At 44.0% G+C, this 27,042-nt stretch overlaps 1 protein-coding gene across 1 annotated transcript in view; it reads left to right on the top strand.

Annotated features, from left to right (window-relative positions):
- LOC126210745 (kinesin-like protein KIF12) overlaps window positions 1-27,042 on the top strand; it is a gene marked incomplete at its 3' end in the record, with an annotated part of 623,286 nt that overhangs the window by 547,008 nt on the left and 49,236 nt on the right. Inside the window, exons 12-14 of the mRNA XM_049940000.1 lie at window positions 6,872-7,010; window positions 11,735-11,758; window positions 24,920-25,139. Of these exons, the coding sequence (XP_049795957.1) occupies window positions 6,872-7,010; window positions 11,735-11,758; window positions 24,920-25,139 (383 nt within the window). The remainder of the gene's footprint in view (window positions 1-6,871; window positions 7,011-11,734; window positions 11,759-24,919; window positions 25,140-27,042) is intronic.

Genomic DNA, 27,042 nt, shown 5'->3' with positions numbered 1-27,042 from the left:
GTTTACCATGTCTTCCGCCTATGTCATTTCCCAACGTAAACTGGTTCTGCCCAGTTGGTAATGAAGGAACGTGATGTTTAATGCGGATTATGGATTATAACGTCTTTCTCTTGAGGTTACCAGAGGTAAAGTAAATCTGTTTGTGCCTCTTAAAAGTAAATGCCTGAACCCAAGCATTGCACCTGTGATAGGTCGTTCCACCAGACCATTGTGGCGACATTTCCCAGCCCCAAGAGTGTGATGTAACGGATTATGTGCTTAGCTTACAAAAATAGTCACGGTGGAAAAAAATGCGAGTCTATAAAATGGTTAAGGAGAAGCAAGCTTCTGACGCGGAGATTATGCTATTCTCATGTCAGCATGATGTAAAGACTCTTCTAGGCAACATAGCATCGATGTGAAGACATTTTGAAATTTTCACTAATTCAGCAAATTTCTTTGTTCGAGAAAATCCACTGTGAAGTGTGAAGTTACCGCATAATTCGATTATTACCGTCATTATTAGTATCATTTTCTTCATACCGCTGCTGGAACACATGTGCTTGAAGATTATTTAATGCCTTTTGGTCATTATAGAAGTAGTTGTCCAAGAACAGGTTCTTTCCCTGTCTACTGAATCCTTTTCATGTTAATATCAAACATCAGCAATTACTCGTAGATTACATTAAAACTAAAGTAATTGATGAAGACGTTACTTGATAACAAATACGCGCTGCCTTTGTTCATTTACTTGCGCTTAGAAACGGCTGTCGAATTCTGCCAAACCAAAAGCCAAGGGATCTTACTGCCTTCCGATATACGTCACAGTCAGTTCTTCCATATGATTTGGTCGACGTGGCCTGTTTCAAGTTGTGTATGACACAATGTTTTAGACGATCAATTGTTTTCCTTTGCAATAAACAGAAAGATTTTCATTCTAAGCTATCCAAGTTCAAAATTTTCGCAATATTAGTTCAAATTTAATATTCGCTTCTATAACGTAGGAAAGTATTTCGCAGTTGGAAACGAACACTGAGGTTGTCAGTATAAGTTTTTGTTATCAAGTAACGTCTTCATCAATTACTTTAGTTTTGATGTAATCTACGAGTGATTGCTGGTGTTTGATATTAACATGAAAAAGATTCCGTAGACAGGGAAAGAACCTGTTCTTGGACAACTACTTCTATAATGACTAAAAGGCATTAAATGATCTTCAAGCACATGTGTTCCAGCAGCGGTTTGAAGAAAATGATACTAATAATGACGGTAATAATCGAATTATGCGGTAACTTCACACTTCACAGTGGATTTTCTCGAACAAAGAAATTTGCTGAATTAGTGAAAATTTCAAAATGTCTTCACATCGAGGCTATGATGCCTAGAAGAGTGTTTACATCCTGCTGACATGAGAACTGCATAATCTCCGCGTCAGAAGCTTGCTTCTCCTTAACCTTTATAGACTCGCATTTTTTCCACCGTGACTATTTTTGTAAGCTAAGCACATCATCCGTTACAGCACACTCTTGGGGCTGGGAAATGTGGCCACAATGGTCTGGTGGAACGACCTATCACAGCTGCAATGCGTGGGTTCAGGCATTTACTTTTAAGAGGCACAAACAGATTTACGTTACCTCTGGCAATCTCAAGAGAAAGACGTTATAATCCATAATCCGCATTAAACATCACGTTCCTTCATTACCAACTGGGCAGAACCAGTTTACATTGGGAAATGACATAGGCGGAAGACATGGTAAACAAAAATACTGTCGCCAGTAAACTTACTTACATTAGAAAATTTTATTTTATTTGATGAACCGATAGCCATTTAAAGACACAGGGCTCTTATTTTACTTATACTTGTTTGAACTATAGACGTTGAAAAATCTGGTGCTGAACTGTGATTCGAATTCATATCTCCTCTTTCCAGGATCTGAATCTCTCGGAACAGTATAGTTCAATCATTTCGTTCCTTTTCCCAAGACTGCAATCTTCTCTAGGTCTCCTCCAAAGGTAAGTATGTGGGTCCGAATCCTGATCCAGTACAAAAATATTCATAAATTCATTCCAAGCCCCATCAAGCGCACACCGGCCTGCTAGTGAAAATCAACATGCATTTTCAATGTCTGTTAATGTGTTCCCAACTATCGCAAAAGGTGTTGTTATTTTTGGTCAAACACGCTCACACACACACACACACACACACACACACACACACACACACACACACACACTTCTTTTTAATTTTTTTTTTTTCATTTTGATCTGTTTATTGTGCCCGACTATCGGTGAGGCACGAAAACGTCAGTGAATGAGTTTCTTAGTTTTGAGCGCACTTACGAAAGAAATATAAAACAATTATAAGAGTTACTGACTTATGATGCTTAGTTTGCAGTCAGTTCTGAGTATTATTACTAACTACGCTCCAGTCCATAAATCTAGTTACAGAAATCTAGTTGCATTGCGTATTCCAGGCCGTAGCAGCTGCGTCTTTGTGACGCCAGCTATGGTCACTTCCCAGTGCGCTGTAGGATCACATCGGTTCGTCTTCTTCCTGCTAGTATTGTAGCTGAGATTTGGGAACAAGGCCAGATATGTTTGGCAACGCTGTGCTTGGCAAGTTACTACCTGGTGTGCAGGGAATTAAGCCTCAAAGTTCACTTGATTTTTCATGTCATTTTCATTGAGTAGTCTGAGTTATTATTGCTTGAGGTGTAACAAAAGATCGTAAATTTACGGTTTTCAGCCCAGGAAAGTCGTTGCACGAGGAAATCGCAACTAATCTCGTCATTTAAATAGCAGTTTATGTGTTCTAGCCACTATTTGCCTCGTAAGAGGAAGCGAAGACTTACACCAGTTTGCTAGCTCTGTGGTGATGTGCTCACCTCTGAAAAAGCATCTGTTATGGTTCACAGTTCCAGTATATCTGATGGTAACGTTTTTATCCCTTCCGTGAAAGAGCTACAAGCAGTCTGGTCAAACGTCGATAAGAAAATCGCAAAAAAATACTTTCAGCTCATAACGAAATGGTGCAAAACTTACAATGCTGCACAACAATTTACGCCTCTTTTCGCTGATGACAAGTAAATTTTGAGTTTCTAGGAATACATAACTTTATTTATGAAATGCCGCATTTGCAAACCTCTTGAGTATGACACAGTATACCAATTAAACACAGACCCAATCGAAACCTAAGTTAGTAGTATTTCACTAATTCGTTCTGATCGAGGCACGCTTGTGTACAGATACTTGGTTTTATTAAAACTGACTTTCGTCGTAAGGTTATGGTGGGTACTTTTATTTTATTTCTTATACTACAGTGCACAATTTTGGTAAGGTTTCCTTTAGTGATGTTAAAACAATAGTAACATGAGAGATAAATTAATCATCACCGACATATGCGAATTCTCTGATGTTATCTTTAACAGTCGGACAATGCACATGCAGTTTATTGATTACATGCACGTAGAAAGCCTTTTCTGAGAAAAAGCTGTCAAACAAGGTTTGAAGAAGAATAAAAGCCACTACCATTTAACGGCTAATGTAGTAAATACTTTTCTGACGTATTTTGCCACGATGCGCTTTCCCCATACAAAATACAAAAGTTTCGAGATGCATTTCCTGCCTGGCCGTCTATTACACCTGAAAAGAACAAAATGTCGCAGAAGTTAGCCCTTTTTCCACATGCGACTATTTTGGGTTCAAAAGTGAAGGGAATTATGTTCAAAGTTCCATGAGATTGATAACTTCAGCGGACAGCAGAATCGCGTTTTAAAAAATGTAGCACTGAATGTACTCGAAGTCGCGTCATCATATCTACAGTGCACGACACTGACCCTTACCCTACGAGCTTACATGCAATTACTGCAGCTCCAGAAGTCAACAACAATTCCTCCAGAACTTCTGCATTCCACAGCGCTGAGAGATAATGCATATGGCCGGATCTAGACTTCTGAGAGACAGACAGTTACAGCTTTTCTTTTGCACTGCACGATGTTTTCAACAAACAGATAGCGCAATAGAGTAGCTCAAGTGGAAAGGAACACTTCCTAATTAAATTTCTGCATCCTACACCGTTGGCAGCTCTGTGTAGGTGGCAGTTACATGATTTTATTTGGGTGATTACAAAATCAGGTAGCCGAGGCAGCTAGTTCATGGCGATTCGGTCAACCAAGTGAATGAATGTACTGAACATGCTGCAAACCACTACAGGGAGCCTGTGTGTCAGAATTGTTATCCAGTGTGGCGCAACCGCGTTGCAGTAGAAGAATGAATCGCAGAGGAGATGGCTCGGTGGTCTGTTGGATTCATGTCAGGTTTGCATTTTTGTGGTCTGGGTTCGATTCCAACTTATGCCGATGATTTTTGATAGGTAGAGACAGATTCTATTCTCTTCTGGTTACGCCAAGTGAAGAAGGTATAATAGCATTGTGGTCTGAATTTCACATTAAACGTGATATTCCTTCTCTACCAAGTATACGTTGGGTTGAACCACAATAAAATCAGCAGTGGTGACATGTAGAAACTCTATCACCAGTAACATTTCTTATACTTGTTATTTATTTCGAGTGACGAAACAAACGCTACGTATGGGCACAGGACACTTATTCCATCTTTTATTTGAGCTTCTGTGTGTCGATAAAATTGGTTCTGAACTGGGAATGCAACTCAGACCGCCCTTAACGCGGAATTTGATCCGTTCGGGACAATACAGCTCGACTACAATTTGTTGTTTGTTCAAAACTGCAGATTCCTCATCATCTAGCGCGGGAATGGGTTCGAATCCTGGCCCGGCACTAAAGTTTTCATTATGTATTATCAAGCTCTAGCATGAGAATATCTATCTGCTGGTGGATAATAATTTTGATTTTTGGTTCAAATGGCTCTGAGCACTATGGGACTCAACTGCTGAGGTCATTAGTCCCCTAGAACTTAGAACTAGTTAAACCTAACTAACCTAAGGACATCACACACATCCATGCCCGAGGCAGGATTCGAACCTGCGACCGTAGCGGTCTCGCGGTTCCAGACTGCAGCGCCAGAACCGCGCGGCCACTTCGGCCGGCAATTTTGATTTTTAACGTATTTTCATTCGTTGTCAACACTAACGATATTTGACGTTTTTGACTCCCAGTGAGACACAGAACTATTTGCGAGATCACTGTAAGTTCAAGGAGTTATTCCGAGCTGCTGGTGGAGAAAAATTCGGTAGCTGACGTCTCTTTGTGTGTACTCAACAACGATATGTATGGGGTTCGATTCCCAGTCAGCACTGAACTCTTCGTCATATTATTTCTAGTTGAAACATGCTCACGTGTCGCTGCTGGCGTAACAAACCCATATTTGACGTACGTTTTCTCTAGAATATAACAACGATAGGTGCCGGGTTGGAGTCCTGGTAAGGAAAAAATATATGTTTCGTCTTGACATTTCAGTTAAAACATCTAGCTACTGCCGAGAAAATCCGATATGTAACAGTTGATTGTGTTTAGATATCAATCCGATTACGTCTTGGGTTCGAACCCCTGTCCAACACAAAGCTTTACCTCACGGCATTTTAAGTAAGTTACTTGTGAAGAAGCAATATTTACCATCTCTCGTAGTTCATTAACATGGACAATAGATGCTGGGTAGGGATTTCGCCTGTTAAAATGTTTACGTTATGTAATGGCTCTGAGCACTACGGGACTTAACATCTGTGGTCATCAGTCCCCTAGAACTTAGAACTACTTAAACCTAACTAACCTAAGGACATCACACACATCCATGCCCGAGGCAGGATTCGAACCTGCGACCGTAGCAGTCGCGCGGCACCGGACTGAGCGCCTAAAACCGCGAGACCACCGCGGCCGGCTACGTTATGTAATTTAAAGTTGATATTTACTAACTGATACTGTTTAAAATCGAGGTATATCACTCTCTGTCTGCCTAGTCAGGAATAAGTGTTAGTTTCCATCAGTCACGAAATCTTTGCTTAGTCTGCATGACCTGGGTTTGAATCCATATGCTCAACGAGACGGTTCGTCGTGTCATTTGAAGTTCATACATATTCTCAACTAGCTGCTCGTGAATAACTTAAATTTTTAATGTCATATGAACGGTATGTTACTTTGAAGAGGAAGTCATGACTACGACGAACTTACTACGTGCATTACCTATCTGACGTAATAATGCGAGTGGTAACATTCCAGGTATGTCATTTATTGCAATAAATGTGAGCTTACAAACCTTAAGGACAGTCTTACCTGTCATACAGTGTTCCCTGATATTTGTGGTATCGTGGTATTACTTTACATCTTTAGTCATTGCAATACAGTGCAGTGTTTTCTTGTGGTGACTTGTTGGATCCATTTTCAATAGTCAAACGACTGTACCGAGGAGCGATTAGAGCACCTGCTAGACAGCTGCGTTATGTGGGTTGTATGCGAATCAGGCGAAATGCAATTCCGGTCGTTCGGATATTTTTGAGCACGACTGTACATACAGTGCTGGAAGTTCTTAATTAATGGTCCCTGTGAATGTTGCGAGCAGAAGAGTGAAAATAAAGAGTTACTCCACCATGTCTCTTAGCGGACGAGACAAACAGTGAGGTATACAGAAGCAAGTTTCAACTCTATTAGAGGAACTGAGAGTTTTGGTCGATCTGCTTAAATGAGGTCCACTCTCATGGACCCAGATTTTCATTAATTCACCTCCAACATATTTATTCATTTTATTTTTGTCCTCTGACGTGAACCCTTGTAGATCTGAATCGGTCCCTGAGGGTCGATATAGATCACTTTGGGAATCACTGCTTTAAACGTAATGAGGTCCAGTAACTGTAATTTTAATGGCCAGCGGTTTAATAAATGACGGAGAGAGATAGAGAGAGAGTGTGTGGGACGTCACGTTGCAGGACCCTCGCGAGGCGCTGATCCTGAGCCTGAAGCGGGAGGTGGCGTCGCTGCAGGAGGAGAACGAGCACCTGCAGCACGCGCTACACCTGCACGCCGCCGCCGCCGCCGCCTCGGCCGCCGGCTCCACGGCCGCCGCCAGCGTCGCCGCCACGCTCGCAGGTCAGCAGCTCCAGCCGATACTCTCACACCACCTCATTAGGTCAGCCTCGCTAATTCAGCCTCATAGGCCCAAGCCTGATGCCGCTGATCGCCAGGAAGCAGCAGCAGTTATAAGTGAATGTGGCAGTGCACCCGCTTTCGCAAACCCAGCAACGGGTGCCGTCAGCTTGCCATGAATGCAGCCGCTTTGCAGGTGCAACTATTCAATGAATGGGTGAAAAATTTTCCTGGTATATGAGACACATCTCGCAAGAAGTATCACAGAGAGCCGCATGGCTTCAAATGTGTGTAAAGTTTTGTGACGGTTTTGCTGTGAAACTGAATCAGGAGATAAATGATGTAGGTAAACATCACTGTTAAACTATTCTGCGTCTCTGTTCTACAGGTGGCGGTCTTGTTGAAATTTGGCCATTTAAAACTTGAAATAGGCTTTGAATGCGGAGTCGTTATCAGAGGTAGACGCACGAGACATTCTATTTCAGAAATCTTAGTGAATTCATTATCCCAAAATCCACACTGTTAAGAGTGTGCCGAGAATACCAAATTTCACGTATTACGTGTCACCATAGACGACGCAGAGGCCGACGGCCTTCACTTAATGACCCAGAGCAGCGGCGTTTGCGTAGAGTTTTCGATGCTAGCAAGCAACACTGCGTGAAATAACTGACGAAATCGATGTGGGACCTACGACGAACTTATCCGATGGGACAGTGCGACCAAATTTGGCGATAATGGGCTGTGGCAGCACACAACCGACCGAGCGCCTTTGCTAGAGGCACGACGTTGCCTGCAGCGCTTCTCCTGGGCTCATGGCCATATCGGTTGGACCCTAGACGACTGGAAAACCGAGGCTTGTTCAGATGAGTCCCGGCAGTTGGTAAGAACTGATGGTAGGGTTGGCGTTTGGTGCAGACCTCACGAAGCCGTGGCCGCGAGAAGTCAATCAAGCCACTGTGCATCCTGGTGGTGGCTCCATAATGGTGTTGGCTGTGTCCACGAGGAATAGACTGGGTCCTCTGGTCCAAATGAACTGATCATTGATTGGAAATGGTTATGTTCGGCTACTTGGAGATCAGTTGCAGCCATTCATGGACTTCATGTTTCGAAACAACCCTGGAATTTTTAGGGATGACAATAAGCAGTGTCACCAGGCCACAACTGTTCACTATTGGTTCGAAGAACATTCTGGACAATTTGAGGGAATGATTTGGCCACCCAGATCGCCCGAAATAAATCTCACGAACTTTTGTGGGACATAATCGAAATGTCAATTCGTGCACAACATCTTGCAACTATGGTGGCTATAGAGGCAGCTTGGCCTAATGTTTCAGCAGGGAACTTCCAACAATTTGTTGAGTCCATGCCACGCCGGGCAAAAGGAGGTCAGACACGATATAATGTGGTATCCTATGACTTCTTTCACCTCAATTTAAACTGAATAGTGTTTTACGTTCCGGAACAAATCACTTCAATTTTGTTACCGACGAGATTTAGATAGTACATTGTCTATAAAGTAATAAGTGATAATATTTCCTCCACTGGGTTCAGGGGACTTCGTTGTCCAGATAACGTGAATGCTTTTCAAACATCCACCTTTCTCGTGTGAATTTCGATATGCACTCTTTGTGGAAGACTTCGCACACACCCTGACAAACGTTCCTTAATATATTGCACAATGTTGTGTGGCCGAGTCTCTATTGATAATGCACATCAATTAGAGTTCAGTCATTACCCAGAGATCTGGAAACAATAGAGTGTTGACATTACACCTGTTTTTACTGTTAATTCATCAAACGGCGGTTCTTTCATTCGAAAATGAAGAATTTATTTTCATCTTCTCTTAAATCTATAAATAGTATCACGAACGGAACTTTCAGCACCCTCGAACTAAGCACGAAGTGAGCCCAAAACCTCCTGTTGCGTATCTAAATATATTCATAAACGAAATAAGCAGACATTGCCTGGTTTCTTCTGCCTAGGTGCACAATGGTTGGCTTCCAGTCTAGTACAGCTACACGATTATCGCAGCGATGCCGCTGTCTGTGCACTGAAAGAATTTCTGACGCTAGATCTCGCTGCGAGCACTCGCGGTTGTTGCATCGAGCCTTAGAGTCAACATTATACAAAAGGTAGAACATCCTCCACTATTTTAGGATAAGGCTCTGGAGGTACATGGAGTAATGGAGACATGTAAGTACTCGTTTTAATGAAAGTGCAAGCAGCCTTGGTCGGAAATGAGTATTTCACTCTGTGCAATGAAATGAAAGAGCAACGTACATCACCGGACCAAACGTATACGGACAGCTATTAATGACATGTACCAACGTCTGTGAAGGACTGGCTATCCATTCTTCCTCAAGAGTCGAAACTAGAGAAGGTACTGATGCTGGACGCTAGGGTCTGGAGCGAGGTCGACGCTCTAACCCAACCCAGAGCTATTCTGTTGGGTTCAGGTTGGGACGTTGGGCAGGTTAATCCATTACAGGAATGTTTATGACGGTGTACATTGTCACGTTAATAAAAACAATCATCGTCTCCGAATGGTTCCTCTACTATACGCAGTTCACAATATTGTAAAATGCGTTCACGTCCTTCAGCATTCAACGTTTTGTTAAGTGCAATAGGGGGACGACACCCCAACCACGAAAAACATCCCCGTACCGTAACACCACCTCCTCTGCTCGACAGTTCCACTCCACTCTTTTTAATTCCCTGTGCCCAGCCATTGTGTTAGCTGGACTCTGAAGCTCAAGAGTGATTTCTTCCGCTGATTTCGTGTGATTTTTTACAACCGCCACCAGGGAAGCCCTACGATCGGCCCCACGGAAAGTCTTCCGCTGCCTACCAGGCGTTAGAATGATCTCCCACTCGACCACGGGTCAGGGGTCAACCTCAGTGCAGGCAGTACCCGGGGCGGCCACAGCAGTGGACCGATCGGGGGACACGTGGGTCGTGCTCGACGTCCCTCGCATTCCCGCGTTTGACCCCCTTGGCAGCAGCCTCAAGCTGTGTGACGGAAGCCAACAATGCCTGCAGTTGTGAGAGAAGGGTCACCAACTCAGCTCGCAACTGTACACAGCAATCACAGTGTCTATCCATTCCTGAGCTCCCTCCCGTTTGAAACCCGTAAAGATATGTAATAAACAAACCGTGTACTCGCGGTGCTCTCTCACTGACGGGTTAACCGACACTGAGCTGCTCTAAGCAAAACAAACGAAAGCCTGAACGATACGAGGGCCGATACAACTATCGATAGCAACGGCGGTACTGTACGCTACACTGTTTTTAAAATGAAATGAAAGGTTGCTCCTAGTAAGCACTCAAACACGCAAGAAATTACAAAAATATACTATTAACTACAAATGTAAGTGAAAAGAAGTCGCTCGTGTCTGAAGAACGGTGTACTCGCCTTATTAGCAGCAGGAAAACTCGTGCATGCCTCGGGGATGCCAAGCAATTATCGACACTGCGGGTGACTGAACGTAGTTCAGTCTGGAACACATTTTGCTACTGATTAACACTAGCACGATCTTACGTGATAGACTGTGGACGTTAAATAGTTAATATTAAAGGCATGTCATGAAATAAAGAATCGTTAGTAAGATCTACTAATAGAACATTACTTGCTGCCACCCTGTTCGAACGTTGCACGTTACCTGGTACTCATTCGAGATGTGCTGCCACAGTTGTACCTCTTGTTCACTAGAAGGTGTAGTTTCAATACGACTGTCCACCATCCCATCTCACTTTATGTTCGTGAGCACCTGGGGGACACGTACCATCATTGTTGGATTGGAAGCGGTGGTTCTGTCCCTTTCCCAGTGCCATCGCCTCATCTTACTCCTATGGATTCTTTTCCTAGAGCGTTTCTTAACAGCTTTGGTGTACGGAACCCCAGGAGAAACTGAAGAGCAACTGGTTGGTAGGGTCCTAGCTGCCTGTCCCAATCTACAGCAAGCAACGGGCATATTTAAGTGAGTGCAGCTACATTTTACGTGGTGTTGTAATGGATACAGAGACCCTGGATGTCACCGCTCTGAACAGTTGCTATGTGCCCATTGTAGCCAACCCTGATGCATCTGTGCCGGCCGCGGTGGCCGAGCTGTTCTACGCGCTTCAGTCCGGAACCACGTGACTGCTACGGTCGCAGGTTCGAATCCTGCCTCGGGCATGGATGTATGTGGTGTCCTTAGCTTGGTTAGGTTTAAGTAGTTCTAAGTTCTAGGGAACTGATGACCTCAGATGTTAAGGCCCATAGTGCTCAGAGCCATTTGAACCTGATGCATCTGTCACACAGATGACATCGAATGATTGATACGCGTTCAAGGTCACTCAGCTCTCCTGATTGATCCACTCTGCAGTTACTGCTTTCCTACTGACAACACAGTACCCCCCCCCCCCCCCCTCCTGCCACCTGCCAACCTCTTCTTATACTGGCGGATCCACCTCCCGTAGCATCTAGTTATCAATTCCGCATCACGTAGGGTGTCCGGATACTTTTGATCAAATAGTATTTCAAGCAAATAACTGAGCAACTTTTATGTATATTTTCGTAGTTTTCCATTTTTATTTCGTGTTTCTTTTTCGAGCTGCTGCTAACTTTTGGTATTTTTTACCGCCAGGTAACTTCGTAGTGCCCATGGGGCCACATTAGCTGAAATAAAGTGTTCATTTCAAAATAAAACAACAGCCTACACAGGAAGATGACTTCCTTCAAGGAACTTTACGTAACACAAACGGTCACTCATTCAATGTACGCGACACTCTTGAAACATCACCATCAGACCACAGAGCGAACGAATTGCCTCTTATAGACGCAAAGACGAGCTCCAAGAAGTTCCATAAAATAAGTTTTAACATTTAGTTTCTTCAGGCGATCAGCGTTACAAAAAGGATCTTCCATTGGCCACTTACTGCTTCTACTAATACACTCCTGGAAATTGAAATAAGAACACCGTGAATTCATTGTCCCAGGAAGGGGAAACTTTATTGACACATTCCTGGGGTCAGATACATCACATGATCACACTGACAGAACCACAGGCACATAGACACAGGCAACAGAGCATGCACAATGTCGGCACTAGTACAGTGTATATCCACCTTTCGCAGCAATGCAGGCTGCTATTCTCCCATGGAGACGATCGTAGAGATGCTGGATGTAGTCCTGTGGAACGGCTTGCCATGCCATTTACACCTGGCGCCTCAGTTGGACCAGCGTTCGTGCTGGACGTGCAGACCGCGTGAGACGACGCTTCATCCAGTCCCAAACATGCTCAATGGGGGACAGATCCGGAGATCTTGCTGGCCAGGGTAGTTGACTTACACCTTCTAGAGCACGTTGGGTGGCACGGGATACATGCGGACGTGCATTGTCCTGTTGGAACAGCAAGTTCCCTTGCCGGTCTAGGAATGGTAGAACGATGGGTTCGATGACGGTTTGGATGTACCGTGCACTATTCAGTGTCCCCTCGACGATCACCAGTGGTGTACGGCCAGTGTAGGAGATCGCTCCCCACACCATGATGCCGGGTGTTGGCCCTGTGTGCCTCGGTCGTATGCTGTCCTGATTGTGGCGCTCACCTGCACGGCGCCAAACACGCATACGACCATCATTGGCACCAAGGCAGAAGCGACTCTCATCGCTGAAGACGACACGTCTCCATTCGTCCCTCCATTCACGCCTGTCGCGACACCACTGGAGGCGGGCTGCACGATGTTGGGGCGTGAGCGGAAGACGGCCTAACGGTGTGCGGGACCGTAGCCCAGCTTCATGGAGACGGTTGCGAATGGTCCTCGCCGATACCCCAGGAGCAACAGTGTCCCTAATTTGCTGGGAAGTGGCGGTGCGGTCCCCTACGGCACTGCGTAGGATCCTACGGTCTTGGCGTGCATCCGTGCGTCGCTGCGGTCCGGTCCCAGGTCGACGGGCACGTGCACCTTCCGCCGACCACTGGCGACAACATCGATGTACTGTGGAGACCTCACGCCCCACATGTTGAGCAATTCGGCGGTACGTCCACCCGGCCTCCCGCATGCCCACTATACGCCCTCGCTCAAAGTCCGTCAACTGCACATACGGTTCACGTCCACGCTGTCGCGGCATGCTACCAGTGTTAAAGACTGCGATGGAGCTCCGTATGCCACGGCAAACTGGCTGACACTGACGGCGGCGGTGCACAAATGCTGCGCAGCTAGCGCCATATGACGGCCAACACCGCGGTTCCTGGTGTGTCCGCTGTGCCGTGCGTGTGATCATTGCTTGTACAGCCCTCTCGCAGTGTCCGGAGCAAGTATGGTGGGTCTGACACACCGGTGTCAATGTGTTCTTTTTTCCATTTCCAGGAGTGTATTTTTACTGTTCTTCAAAGAACGACTTCTAGTCTGAGCTTTTAAAAATTTATTTCCAGTAAGTGCTGGAAAACATCTGTCGTCATGAAAAATTATCAACCCCTATGCCAGAAAATTTGGCTCCAGCACAAATCGCTTTAGAAGGATTACAGGAAGTCCAATCCGTCCTCTTCAGGACGGACGAAGTCAGCCCCCTTCCTCCAGATACCAGAAACTGGGACTTCAGTCTACAATGACCAAAAAGAACCATTCCATGGACTGGAAATGATATGATGCAGTATGTTCAGTGTAATCACTCGGTATTGGCATTTCTCCTGACACACCAAAATTCTATTTCCATTTTCCGCATTTGAAACATGTTCTCATAAGATATAAAAAATCTTGCCTCAAACTGTGCATTGATATTGCATTTATTCTATTTTGTACAAGGGCAGGGAAGGGGGAAAAAGGTCATTGCATCCGGCTTATAGCGACAATGTACAGGAGGTCGAACGGTCAGGACTTGTAAGTGGGCATCCAGGGCTGCCGTTAAATGACACAACAGGAAATTAGGTAAACTAAAGAGAATGTATTTCAGTGTGCGGTATAAAAGGGACCCGCCTGGGGTTGGAAGTTACGAGGTTTAGGCCAGCCTAGGAGGTCGAACGGCTAATTGAAATGGGCAACGGAAGGGGAGTCGGTTCATGCTAACTTACATTGGTGGCCGGCTGTGAAACGCAGAGCCAGAGGCTCTGCCTCCTGAGCAAGACGTCTTTTCTGCTAGAGGTCTGGATCACAAGAGTGAGAGGCAACTGTACTCTGCACTGCGGAACACTCCAGCGTCCACACACGTGACCTGTATCCCACGCACGCTATTGGCTAAAACCAGTGGCGTGAATTCGCTAGCAGTTTCAGTAGTCTCTTGTCAGCAGCTTTAACTGGACAGGACTACCTCAGTTCTGAAACACAGGCAACTTGTGTCACGTAGGCACAGCGTAAGTTGGTCTGTGAGAAAACTTGTAAAGATTTGACTGGGCCTTTGAAATAAATTTTTTAAATCAGTTCCCTAAAATATTCCTTGACTGGCTGCCACCCTGTGCGATTTCATGTGTTGCTTTGTTTTGGCTGAGATTCAGCTCATAGCTTTTACTTGACTTCTAGAAAACACTGTACTCATACGCTAGGTGATATAAGGGAATAATCAATACATTGCCTGTTTTCACAGATGACATCCCGTTCATTTACCAATCTTTGTTGGCAGCATTTCGTTGTTATCTGTCTCTAGTCTTTAAGAAGTGGGTGTTATCGCACAGAGCAATCTCAACACGACTTCTCCCTCGCGCGGCCAGGAAAGATCGATACACAGTTCTTAGAACAAATTACTGCACTCTGACTAACGACCTCCTCAGATATCAAGAGCAAACAGACGAGCGTCAGCGATTCTAACTCATTGCTTTCTTTCATAGCCTATGATTTCAGTAATGAGTTCGTTGCAGAAACGATTCTGTATTATCAGGGTCCCTTCCTTTTATTAGAACTTGTTGAACCAGACAAGCCCTTTTGATAATTGCTTTATTAACAAGACTGTTTAAATTTGGTTTACAGATGGAGTAAAGAATGATAAGTCTTCTAGTCTACGAAGGTAACACTGCGCTGTAAAGCTGAGATCATAGCTTTTAACATTTCTCAGAATTCACTCGTAGAGTAACATATTTTTATTTATTTTTCCTTAGTCGTTCGGTGAATTTTGACTGAACGATAGTTAGTTTACTTACTAGCATTAACTTTTTACGCATTGGTAAACGAATTGCACCTCCTGTGAGATTGGCAGCAGCTCCTAAAACACCACCAGTCAATAGGACAAAGCACGAGGACGAGAAAGTTACTCAAAAGCACAGCAATTTCATTGCGTATTTTATTGTTGCAGTTACACACTAATAACAATAATAATAAATACAATGCAAAATTTTGAAACATCTGCAGAGACTCAGGCGACTGCAACAGTAAAGTAATTGTTACAAGTGTAGAACATGTACCTCATGATATCTTCTTAAAAACCCTGTCGTGAGGCAACTTTTGTGGGTTGACAGTCACGCTGTCTGTCACAACAGTGTCGTTCATTTGGGAACTTCTGACACTGCGTGACGAAGGAAAGCTATCACACATTATTCAAACACTCACAGAAATGATGGCCAAAAAAAACGGAAGTAATTGACAGCTTCAGAACATTTTTAATTTTTTCCATTGAGTTGTAACAAATGAAAAGTGCGAATACAGTTTTACCATAAAGCAGTAAATAAACATTAGAACAGTAAATGTTTTCGCAACACCAGAGGACTGTCCAAATTGGGAAATACGGACAACGATCGATCTGAATTGGGCTATTGCATAGATATTGTGCTGCATGCAATGCGGAGTAGAGGTCGACGTCGCTGATCAGAAACAAATATTTGTTATTGAGAATTTATCTTTTCTAAAATGTTCTCTGAATTTCTTATATTTGTAATGTTTCCGTGTTCTGAACCATTGGATGTTTCTATAAATATCATCTCTCTCCGTGTGAGAGGCAGTTCTGTTCTGTCTATACGTTGGTGTCCGTAATAAACGTGCCTTCAGTGCTAAGTGTTGTACTTCATTGACGAACACTCTTTTGTTTACGATGTGGCACTATTTGGTGCAAGCGCTGGGTACTTCAAAACATCTACTTCACCGTCGCTCCGATTAGACGACGTAAAAGACGTCCCCTATACGAACAGGAATCAGAATACAAGTAAGTAAATCGTATATTCGGGAGGTCGGTGGGTTCCAAAACAAAATTATACGACAGCTGCGTATCAGGTATCCATCAGTGTTTTCCGGAGAAGCTGGTCAGGTCTCGAAGAAATGGCTGAAAGGATTCGACCGCGGCACCAAATATAGCAGCTAGGACGACATGATGGGTTTGGCAAATAAGTGCTTTTTCTTCGACGGCACAGCCCAACAGTGGTTCCAGAACAATGAGGAGAAGCTCAATAACTGAGACAAGTTCCGATCCGAACTGATGGAAACGTTTGGCGACAAACAGCGGCTAGTCCGCTAACGGAAGAACAATCGAAGAAAAGGGCCCAGGTCGTGGGGAAATGATGCAGTCGTGGATACACAACGTTTTGGTCTTATCCGCATCGTAAATCCGAGTATGACAGAAGCCGCCAAAGTCTCACACTTGATGAATGGAGTCGCAGAGGACATGTACCAAGCTCTTTTGGAAAGGACGAAGAGGTATTACCAACTGCCGAATGTGGTCCCTATGGTAGTTCTGGAAGACCACCATCGGCTCGCCCCTCCTATACACAACACAGTAAGGGAAGAGATATAGCAGTGCATGGCAGCCAGAAATGTCGGATCGATTTCAGAAGATTTAGCAGCAATGGATGTCGACCCCATACGTCAGGAATTAATGAAAAGAGTTGAAGAAGAGGTGTATCGATCTTTAGCACCAGTCTCCGCCACTGGCTGAACGCGCCACGAAAAATGGAGTCGGCCAAGTTTCAGTTATACGTCGCAGCCATCAAACGACAACCCAGCATCCGACCAATGCAAGTACAACCAACTCTGCCGTCTAGTGTAACGCCCCACAGGAGAGCAGACATTTGGAGGACGGAGGAAGACACACCGATATGTTTCCACCGTGGACACCCTGGAAACATTGTACGCTCTTGCAGAGAAAGAAGTCGAGTGTTCGACAACTATAACGCCGCAAGACTTCAATCATCCCAATAGTCCTATTCACGCCAGTCAACTGCAGGCGATTATGGACGAACTGCGCGACGAAACCCATCGCCTTTCTTGGACGAGATAATTCCCCAACGCGCAATAGTCGTTCCTCGTCGCTGTATAGAGGTACCAACCACTGGTGTAGCCGTCGATTTCTGTAAAACGAAGCGGGGCGACTATCTATGGAGGAGGGACCGCCACAGATGGCCATGTCAGAAAATCTTATGGGCGTCATCATCGTCGGCCTACCGGTCCAGGCGCTAACTGAATTAATGGATTATTTTTCTGTAATGCCGAATGCTTATCGTCATCAGTTAAGAAGACTATATTCCCTAATACGACAGCGGTTGTGCTGATGGTCGAGATGGCAAATATGTCCTGTCAACAGGAACACGTACTGCGAGAATAACTATTAACGTTATTCTCGGATGGGGCTTGTTGCAGGCATCACAGGCAACCATAAATTGTGGAAGATCAGAGCCCCAGATTGACGAACCTATTCTTACAATCAAGCGTAACAAAGATGGCTCTTGTCGGTTGTTTGCCGTTGAAAAAGTTGTTACACCACTGTCAACAACGAGAAGAGTTCACGGTCGTCAGTCTAGAAGCTCAGTTAAACTGAGGAGCTTTTGTCGGTGGCAAAAAAAAAAGAACCTACCCATGCTTGCAAAGGAAATCTACATACCAGTGATGATCTTAAGCATTGTAGGTGGTCAAGGATAACACTGGATTACCAGTTGCCAGGAGCAATCACAACTCATCGCTAACAGTGCACCGTAGCAAGAGTCGAACCAGTCCAGGAAGGGCAGTTCAGTGCCGTCGACGAAGAACCGTGCCCCGCTATTACTTCAGAAAACGCAATGGAGGGAGTTACTATACAGGCCTGGCCTGACGGGAAACAACGTCGGCGAGAGTTAGCAATCCTGCGCCAATTTTCAGGTGCTTTCAAATTCTCTGCGGAGAAAAGATAAATCAGGCAACCCACAGTAAAACATCGCGCAATTAGGCAGCTGTTGTATAGTGCGTCACCAGCTAGACGACACGTAGTTCGGGAGGACGGCATGGTGTTTCTGCGTCGACTACCGGCGACTGAAAAAGCTCACGAAAAAAAATTCTATTGACTTTCGTGCATTCATGATAGTCTAGACTATTGAGAGAAGAGTTTCTCAACCACAGACTGGAAGACAGGCTACTGGTAAATTGAGATTGATGAAGTTGATAACGCTACGGTCGCAGGTTCGAATCCTGCCTCGGGCATGGATGTGTGTGATGTCCTTAGGTTACATAGGTTTAAGTAGTTCTATGTTCTAGGGGACTGATGACCTCAGATGTTAAGTCCCATAGTGCTCAGAGCCATTTGAACCATTTTTTGAAGTTGATGACGGAAAGGCTGCCTTGATAACGCCAGATGGACTCCATAAGTTCAAGGTTATGACCTCTGGACTGCGTAACACACCAGCCACCTTCGAGTATGTGATAGACAAACTGCTTCGACACCTTAAAGGACCGAAGTGTCTGTACTATCTGGGTGACATTGTCGTTTTTTCGAAGATATTTGAAGATCATTCAAGCTGCCTGACAGCCGTGCTGAAGCTTTTTCGAATGACAGGTCTGTACCTGAATCGAAAACGTTGCCTCTTCGTCGCCCAAGAAACAAATATCTTGGGCCACCTAATTAATTGCTATGGAGTCCGTCACGATTCAGAGAAAATATGAGCAGTCAGAGATTTTCCGACTTCTCGACCCATTTGCGAAGTGAGAATCTCAGAAGGTGCTCTTACAACCTGTGATTCATAAAGTACTTCTGTACCAAGACAAGTCCCTTGCGAGAACTACTACAGGGAGACGCCAAATTTTCTTGGAAAAAGTTGCAAAAAAAGGTCTTTCCTTGTCCTTAAGGAGGCGCTAACATCGTCTGCAGCCCCAGCGTTTTATGACAATAGCGGTCTCGCACAAATTCAGGAAGATGCTGAAAAGATGACAGCTTGTGCTTCAAATGTAAGGTCTAAGTCTGAGATGAAGTACTCTACATCTGAGAAAGAGTGCATTGCAGTTGTATTGGCTATCAACAGGTTCCAACTGTATTTATTTGGCAAACGATTCGCCGTTAAGACGCATCACCACTCCTATGCTGATAAACTAGCCTGAAGGATCCATCGGGCCAACTATCATTATGGGCACTGAGGCTTCAGGCATACAAGTTACAGTGGTATACAAGAGAGCCTTTCAAGAAATCGTATGGCAGAGCACAGCAGCGTAGATGAAATCTCAGTCATGGTTGCCTTAAATGACATTTCTGCGGAGCAGATGGAAGATCAGTCACTGCTGAAACCCATATAATTGTTGAATTAGGAGAAACTGGCCATAGGAGAATTCAATTTAATAAACGGAGCATTGTCTTAGAGGACCTGTGATCCAAGAGACTATACTGAGGTAATTCCTTGATGCTCCAACAACTGATCACCCGGAATTCCTGAAGACTCTAGATAAAATCAGGTACATTATCATTGGTCATATCTCCACTGAGCCATTAGACACTATGTGAGCCACAGTAAGGAAGGCCGGCATCGGAAGCACATGCCGCAATTAGCCTGTAAGGTATCTGATACCAATTCCACCTGCAGCAGCGCTTTTCCACCGGATTGGAATTGGTCTCTTTGGCAGATTCTCGAAGTCGACAAACAGCAGTAAATGGATAATAATCTACATTGACTAACTCTCCTGCCACGCCTGTCACCAAAGCTGTGCTCACTGCCAAGGCTCTGGAAATTACAAGGTTCCTTGTCGGTTACATCATTTTGAAGCACAGAACACCCCGTCTAATGATCTACGATCGTGGAAAGGTTTTACAATCGAGACTAGCATCAGAATATCGCGTTGCAGCACAACCCACAGAATGACAACTGCCTGCTCTTACGAATGAATGGCCTCACGGGACACATCAATAAGAGTTTAGCGTATATGCTCTCGATGAATGTTGATGTCGAACAGAGGCAGATGTCGCTAGGCCGAAATGACAATGTTTATAACGTTCACACGAGGATTACTAAAGTTTTCTGCTATTAATGATTACTAGCAGCATTATTCACAACTGCTAATATTTCCGACAGTGAAACCATTTGAATGGGAGAGGTTTTCACACTTGCAATAATCAATCTCACTTAAGCCCAAATTTAGAAACTAACCTTTCTTCATAAGATGGAGTCTGAAGTAGCAGTGGCTATTTCCCCACTTCTGCTGTCAACGATATGTTGAATTACCTCTCTATCGAGAGACTGAAAATGCAGTTGACACACCTGTGAGCATAATAAAGAGGTTATAATTTGTGTTCTAAAACAAGACCTCATACTGAAGTATATGGCAGTTTGTTACGGTTCTCGACATCGCACTACTAATATTTTCACACTTGCTTTATTACTACAATATTTAAAGCCAATCATCATCATCATCATCATTTAAGACTGATTATGCCTTTCAGCGTTCAGTCTGGAGCATAGCCCCCCTTATAAAATTCCTCCATGATCCCCTATTCAGTGCCAACATTGGTGACTCTTCTGATGTTAAACCTGTTACTTCAAAATCATTCTTAACCGAATCCAGGTACCTTCTCCTTGGTCTACCCCGACTCTTCCTACCCTCTACTGCTAAACCCATGAGTCTCTTGGGTAACCTTGCTTCTCCCATGCGTGTAACATGACCCCACCATCTAAGCCTGTTCGCCCTGACTGCTACATCTATAGAGTTCATTCCCAGTTTTTCTTTGATTTCCTCATTGTGGACACCCTCCTGCCATTGTTCCCATCTACTAGTACCTGCAATCATCCTAGCTACTTTCATATCTGTAACCTCAACCTTGTTGATAAGGTAACCTGAATCCATCCAGCTTTCGCTCCCATACAACAAACGTGGTCGAAAGATTGAACGGTGCACAGATAACTTAGTCTTGGTACTGACTTCCTTCTTGCAGAAGAGAGTAGATCGTAGCTGAGCGCTCACTGCATTAGCTTTGCTACACCTCTCTTCCAGTTCTTTCACTATGTTGCCATCCTGTGAGAATATGCATCCTAAGTACTTGAAACCGTCCACCTGTTCTAACTTTGTTCCTCCTATTTGGCACTCAATCCGTTTATATCTCTTTCCCACTGACATTACTTTCGTTTTGGAGATGCTAATCTTCATACCATAGTCCTTACATTTCTGATCTAGCTCTGAAATATTACTTTGCAAACTTTCAATCGAATCTGCCATCACAACTAAGTCATCCGCATATGCAAGACTGCTTATTTTGTGTTCACATATCTGAATCTCAGCCAGCCAGTCTATTGTTTTCAACATATGCTCCATAAATAATATGAACAACAGTGGAGACAGGTTGCAGCCTTGTCTTACCCTGAAACTACTCTGAACCATGAACTCAATTTACCGTCAACTCTAACTGCTGCCTGACTATCCGTGTAAAGACCTTTAATTGCTTGCAAAAGTTTGCCTCCTATTCCATAATCTCGTAGAACAGACAATAACGTCCTGCTAGGAACCCGGTCATATGCCTTTTCTAGATCTATAAAGCATAGATACAATTCCCTGTTCCACTCATAACACTTCTCCATTATTTGCCGTAAGCTAAAGATCTGGACCTGACAACCTCTAAGAGGCCTAAACCCACACTGATTCTCATCCAATTGGTCCTCAACTAATACTCGCGCTTTCCATTCAACAATACCTGAGAAGATTTTACCCACAACGCTGATTAAAGATATACCTCTGTAGTTGTTACAATCTTTTCTGTTTCCATGTTTAAAGATTGGTGTGATTACTGCTTTTGTCCAGTCTGATGGAATCTGTCCCGACTCCCAGACCATTTCAATTATCCTGTGTAGCCATTTAAGACCTGACATTCCACTGTATTTGATGAGTTCCGACTTAATTTCATCCACCCCCAGCTGCTTTATTGCACCGTAATCTATTGACCATTTTCTCCACTTCCTCAAATGTGATCCTATTTCCATCATCATTCCTATCCCGTTCTACCTCGAAATCTGAAACATTACTGATCGCATTTTCACCTACATTGAGCAACTCTTCAAAATATTCCCTCCATCTGTCCAAGACATCCACAGGATTCACCAGCAGTTTTCCTGACCTGTCCAAAATACTTGTCATTTCCTTCTTACCTCCCTTTCGAAGACTGCTAATTACACTACAGAATGGTTTTCCAGTAGCTTGACCCATAGTCTCCAACCTGTTTCCAAAGCCTTCCCAAGATTTCTTCTTGGATGCTGCAATTATCTACTTGGCTTTGTTTCTTTCTTCAACATAACTTTCTCTGTCTACCTGAGTTCTAGTATGTAGCCATTTTTGATACGCCTTCTTTTTCCTTTTACAGGGTGCCTTGACTGTGTCATTCCACCAAGCTGTTTGCTTCATTCTACTTTTACACACTACTGTTCCAAGACATTCTTTAGCCACTTCTAGTACTGTGTCCCTGTACCTTGCCCATTCCTTTTCCAATGACTGTAATTGACTACATTCAACTAACTGGTACCTTTCTGAGATCGCTGTTATGTACTTGTGCCTGATTTCCTTATCCTGAAGTTTCTCCACTCTTATCCTCCTGCATATGGACCTGACCTCCTGCACTTTCGGCCTCACAATCCCAATTTCACTGCAGATTAAAATGGCTCTGAGCACTATGGGACTTAACAGCTATGGTCATCAGTCCCCTAGAACTTAGAACTACTTAAACCTAACTAACCTAAGGACATCACACAACACCCAGCCATCACGAGGCAGAGAAAATCCCTGACCCCGCCGGGAATCGAACCCGGGAACCCGGGCGTGGGAAGCGAGAACGCTACCGCACGACCACGAGATGCGGGCTCACTGCAGATTAAATAGTGATCAGTGTCATTAAAGAATCCCCTGAATACACGTGTGTCCCTCACAGCCATCCTGAATTCCTGATCTGATATTATATAGTCAATGACAGATCTGTTTCCGCTGCCTTCCCAAGTATACCGGTGAATGTTCTTATGTATAAAAAAGGAGTTTGTGATTTAAAGCCAAAAGAAGAACAAATGTAAATTAAGCTCCTGTAGGCTATTTTGTTGGAATGGAAATTTCTATGTGCACAAGTGTGTCCACCTCTCACGTAACTTCTGTTTTTCTTGTAACAACTGAGAAATAATAATTGCAAATATCAAGAATATCATCCCATGAAACTTTTTGTCAATCGGGTTACTGAAATCGGCCATAGGTCCTGACACAAACACGTCACAGTCGAAGTTCAAGTGGCCAGATACACAAGTTGTCAGACATGCCTGCCAACGCCTGATAGTTTTGCTTTTGACTTATCACGGTGTAACAACACGGTGATAAATAACAACACGGACATTTCAGCGTTAGTGGATTACAGAGGGATAAAAGTTGTCAACTGATTTTGTTTGTTTGTAATTGATACAGATCTACAGTTTTATTCAATTCTTGTGAAATTTTGCACACTTTTCCTTCAAGAAGAGGATGATCACTGTCTACATTACATTTCGTAATCTGTCTTGGTATGCAACATATAAAGGGGAAGGTTGTTAGCAAAAAGCTCTAAAAGTTCTTGGCCGATTTACTTCAAATTTTTATACGATCCCCTAATGAACATTTGGGTGGAGATATGCTATATATCTTATGATATACACAATTTATAAACATATATACATATATAAAATATATAAAGCAGAAACATTACTACCAAAAATTTCGAAAAGTACTTGATTGATTTACTTCAAAGTTAATGGCCGATTTACTACAAATTTCTATAGTCAGATGAAACAATGAAGAAAATTAATGTAAAATTAAATGCCTAACAAACAGAATATATCGAGGTAAACTGAATTCCTATTGCGAGAATAAATTACAATGGTAATACCCGTCTTGTAGATAGTACCGTCAGACGTCACTAGATCGTGGCACGAGTGAAATCTCAAGAATTTGACAGAAATATGATTGCAAACTCTTATTTATTTGATAGTTGTCGTTTTACATATGACATGTACCCCAGAAGATATTTTAGTCCATGTTCATAGTTACTTTTATTATTAGTATCCACAGTGCCATACAAATGATACAGGTTGTGGATATAGTACTAACAAAAGTCACTAGTCGTGGGCTGGTCAAAAAAATCAAACACAACCCAAAATTTCCCAAACTGTGACGTAAACTGTTCGAACAGTTCAAGTCTTACACAAATACTGCCCTACTTGAAGCAGTGAAACCTAAGCTGAAATAATAGAAGATGAATTCTCCCAAAACACAAGAGATACTAATCACAAAATGTAACCACATATGGCGCATTCCTGTTGGCACCCAGTGATTCAAATACGTCCTTCAATTTATAGCAATTCCAGTTTCCCATGCGGCTTGGATTCACTATGAGTATCAGCAAAGCACAGGGCCAGTCACTTTGTGCGGCAGATATTAAACATACTGGGCTGCAGCTAGTTATGTATATGACAGACATTTATTCCCACTTTGTGGCCGTTATGTACTCACAGTGAGTGGTTTGCAGTCTGCAGTAGTAGCAAGTCTGTACATCCCTGGTTTAGCTCATCCCTACACTTTATAGTGTACACGCTCTACTAACTATAGCTTGTTACGGTTGGTTAGCTCTGGAAATAGCTCAATGTCTGCGTCTTTTCTTCATTAGCATGTCTCTGAAGTTGTTGCCAAACTGCACAACTAGATCCACGCTGACAGCTCGAGTTCCCGGCCGGGGCGGAAGAGTGAGAGTTGTGTGTTGCGTGTTGCGTGTGCCGCAGGTTCGGTGGACCCGCGGTCTCCGGCGCCGGACGCGTCCGCGCTGGCGGGCATGGAACGCGAGGAGCTGGTGGAGCTGGCGAGGCACTACGTGGCCGAGAACGCGGCGCTGCGCAGGGAGAACCTCGAGCTGTTCAGCACGCGCGAGCTACTGCTGCGCGACCAGGAGGTCGTCTGCCGCGAGAACGAGCGGCTCCTCAAGAAGCTCGAGGACGTCAACTCGTGAGTGCACACGTGCTTCTGGGCTCTTGGACGCCTACATTCTTTACAGCTCTGTGGTTCAGGAATTTGTGGCCATATCACTTCAAAATTCAGGCACTGTTAGGGAATCTCTGCTCTCTAAAGTGTACCATATAACTCTGTCATCAGACAGCCTTGTTATCTGTTCCAGGTGATATTAGTTTCGTCTCAGGTAATAGAAGTACCACAGCGCTCACGCTTAGAAAGTATTAGAAGAACCATAGCGCTCACGCTTAGAAAGTACTCAGCTCTACGATGAAAGTACATTGCTACTTAGAGTGCTACATTAACACTACCACTGTCCAGCGGAACAATCAAGAAATGTGTCATGAGGGGGTCACATTACGTGGTGTAGCACAGAGATGGGCTTGGGTGGAGGTGGACCATGCCTGGAGAACACTATTTACCTGACTGTGCTTAAACGATAGCGAAATTCGGCAAAGCTATTGTCACGGTCTCTTGCTGTTTTATGGTTCAAATGGCTCTGAGCACTATGGGACTTAACTTCTGAGGTCATCAGTCCCCTAGAACTTAGAACTGCTTAAATCTAACTAACCTAAGGACATCACACACATCCACGCCCGAGGCAGGATTCGAACCTGCGACCGTAGCGGTCGCACGGTTCCAGACTGTAGCGCGTAGAACCGCTCGCCCACTCCGGCCGGCCTCTTGCTGTTTTACTTCATTGAGGCAAAGCCCATTACTTTTAATCCTCCGATGGTAAATGATGAAAATATTTTAGACAGTAAGTTCTCCCAACATTGCAGCCACTGTTTGGCGTTAGACGTTTATCGTTGTGTGAGGTTTTCAAACTGACCACACATTCATTCGACCTGACCGTCACATGAGTAACAATAAGACGTCCAGGGAGAGGACACTCAAACAGCAGACTTTCCCCATCTTTCCAAAGATCTGGGGTTATGCTCTCTGATTTTCTCTAAATGTCCATCGCTCGAATTGTGGTGACAAACATTTCTTCAACTACTAGTGGGATACGTGCTGGTCAACTCCTCGTATTTATTTACTAGTGCCCCAGATGTTAAATAACCCATGCATAACAGCGCATTGCTTAAAATACCCGAGAAATCTGCTGTGACTGTCTCGTTGATATCACGCAAGATATCTGTCATAATGATGGTTTGTCACTGCATAACAGTCCTGATCGGTTACTGGCAAGCAAGACATAAATGATGAATTTGGACTATACATCATGGAGCAATCATAAACGCATCATCATCACCAGGCCAAGCTTGTTTGGGTGTTATTATGGTCTTCACTCTGAAGACTGACCTGTTGCAGTTCTCCTTGTTACTCTGTCCTGTGCAAGCCTCTTCATCTCCAAATAACTACTGCAACCTCCATCCTTCCGTATCTGCTTACTGTATTCACGTCCTGGTCTCCCTCTGCGAATTTTACCTCCAACACTTCCCTCCAGTGCTAAATTCATGATCCATTGGCGTCTCAGAAAGTGTCCCATCAACCGACCCTTTCTTGTAGGTAGGTTGTCCCACAAATTTCTTTTCTCCTCAATTCTATTCGGGACCTACATTTCTGTACAAAGTGGAAATCTTGAAAAGTGGCCTTATTCATCTTCTAGATTTCTACCCTTTGGTATCGTCTCTGTCTTCTGAATTTCAGAAATATTACCATACTAGTGGCGGAGGACACAACATAGATTTGAAACACTTCAACAATGTATGAAATACAAATGATGCATGTTAGAGTAGCAAACACACCATGTGGCCTAAGGACCGCGTGATACTAAATGAGATGGCGTATGCTTAGAGCATTGCATTGGTATTCATGAGGAGAGCGTCTCAGATTCCACTCATTTGGATTAAGGTTTTCCGCACTGCTTAAGGCGAATGATTGCATTCATGAGGAC

Source organism: Schistocerca nitens, chromosome 1, assembly GCF_023898315.1.
Source record: "Schistocerca nitens isolate TAMUIC-IGC-003100 chromosome 1, iqSchNite1.1, whole genome shotgun sequence".
NCBI lineage: Eukaryota > Metazoa > Arthropoda > Insecta > Orthoptera > Acrididae > Schistocerca > Schistocerca nitens.
Note: the sequence above shows the minus strand (reverse complement) of the source record. Positions and strands in the feature narration are given on the sequence as shown.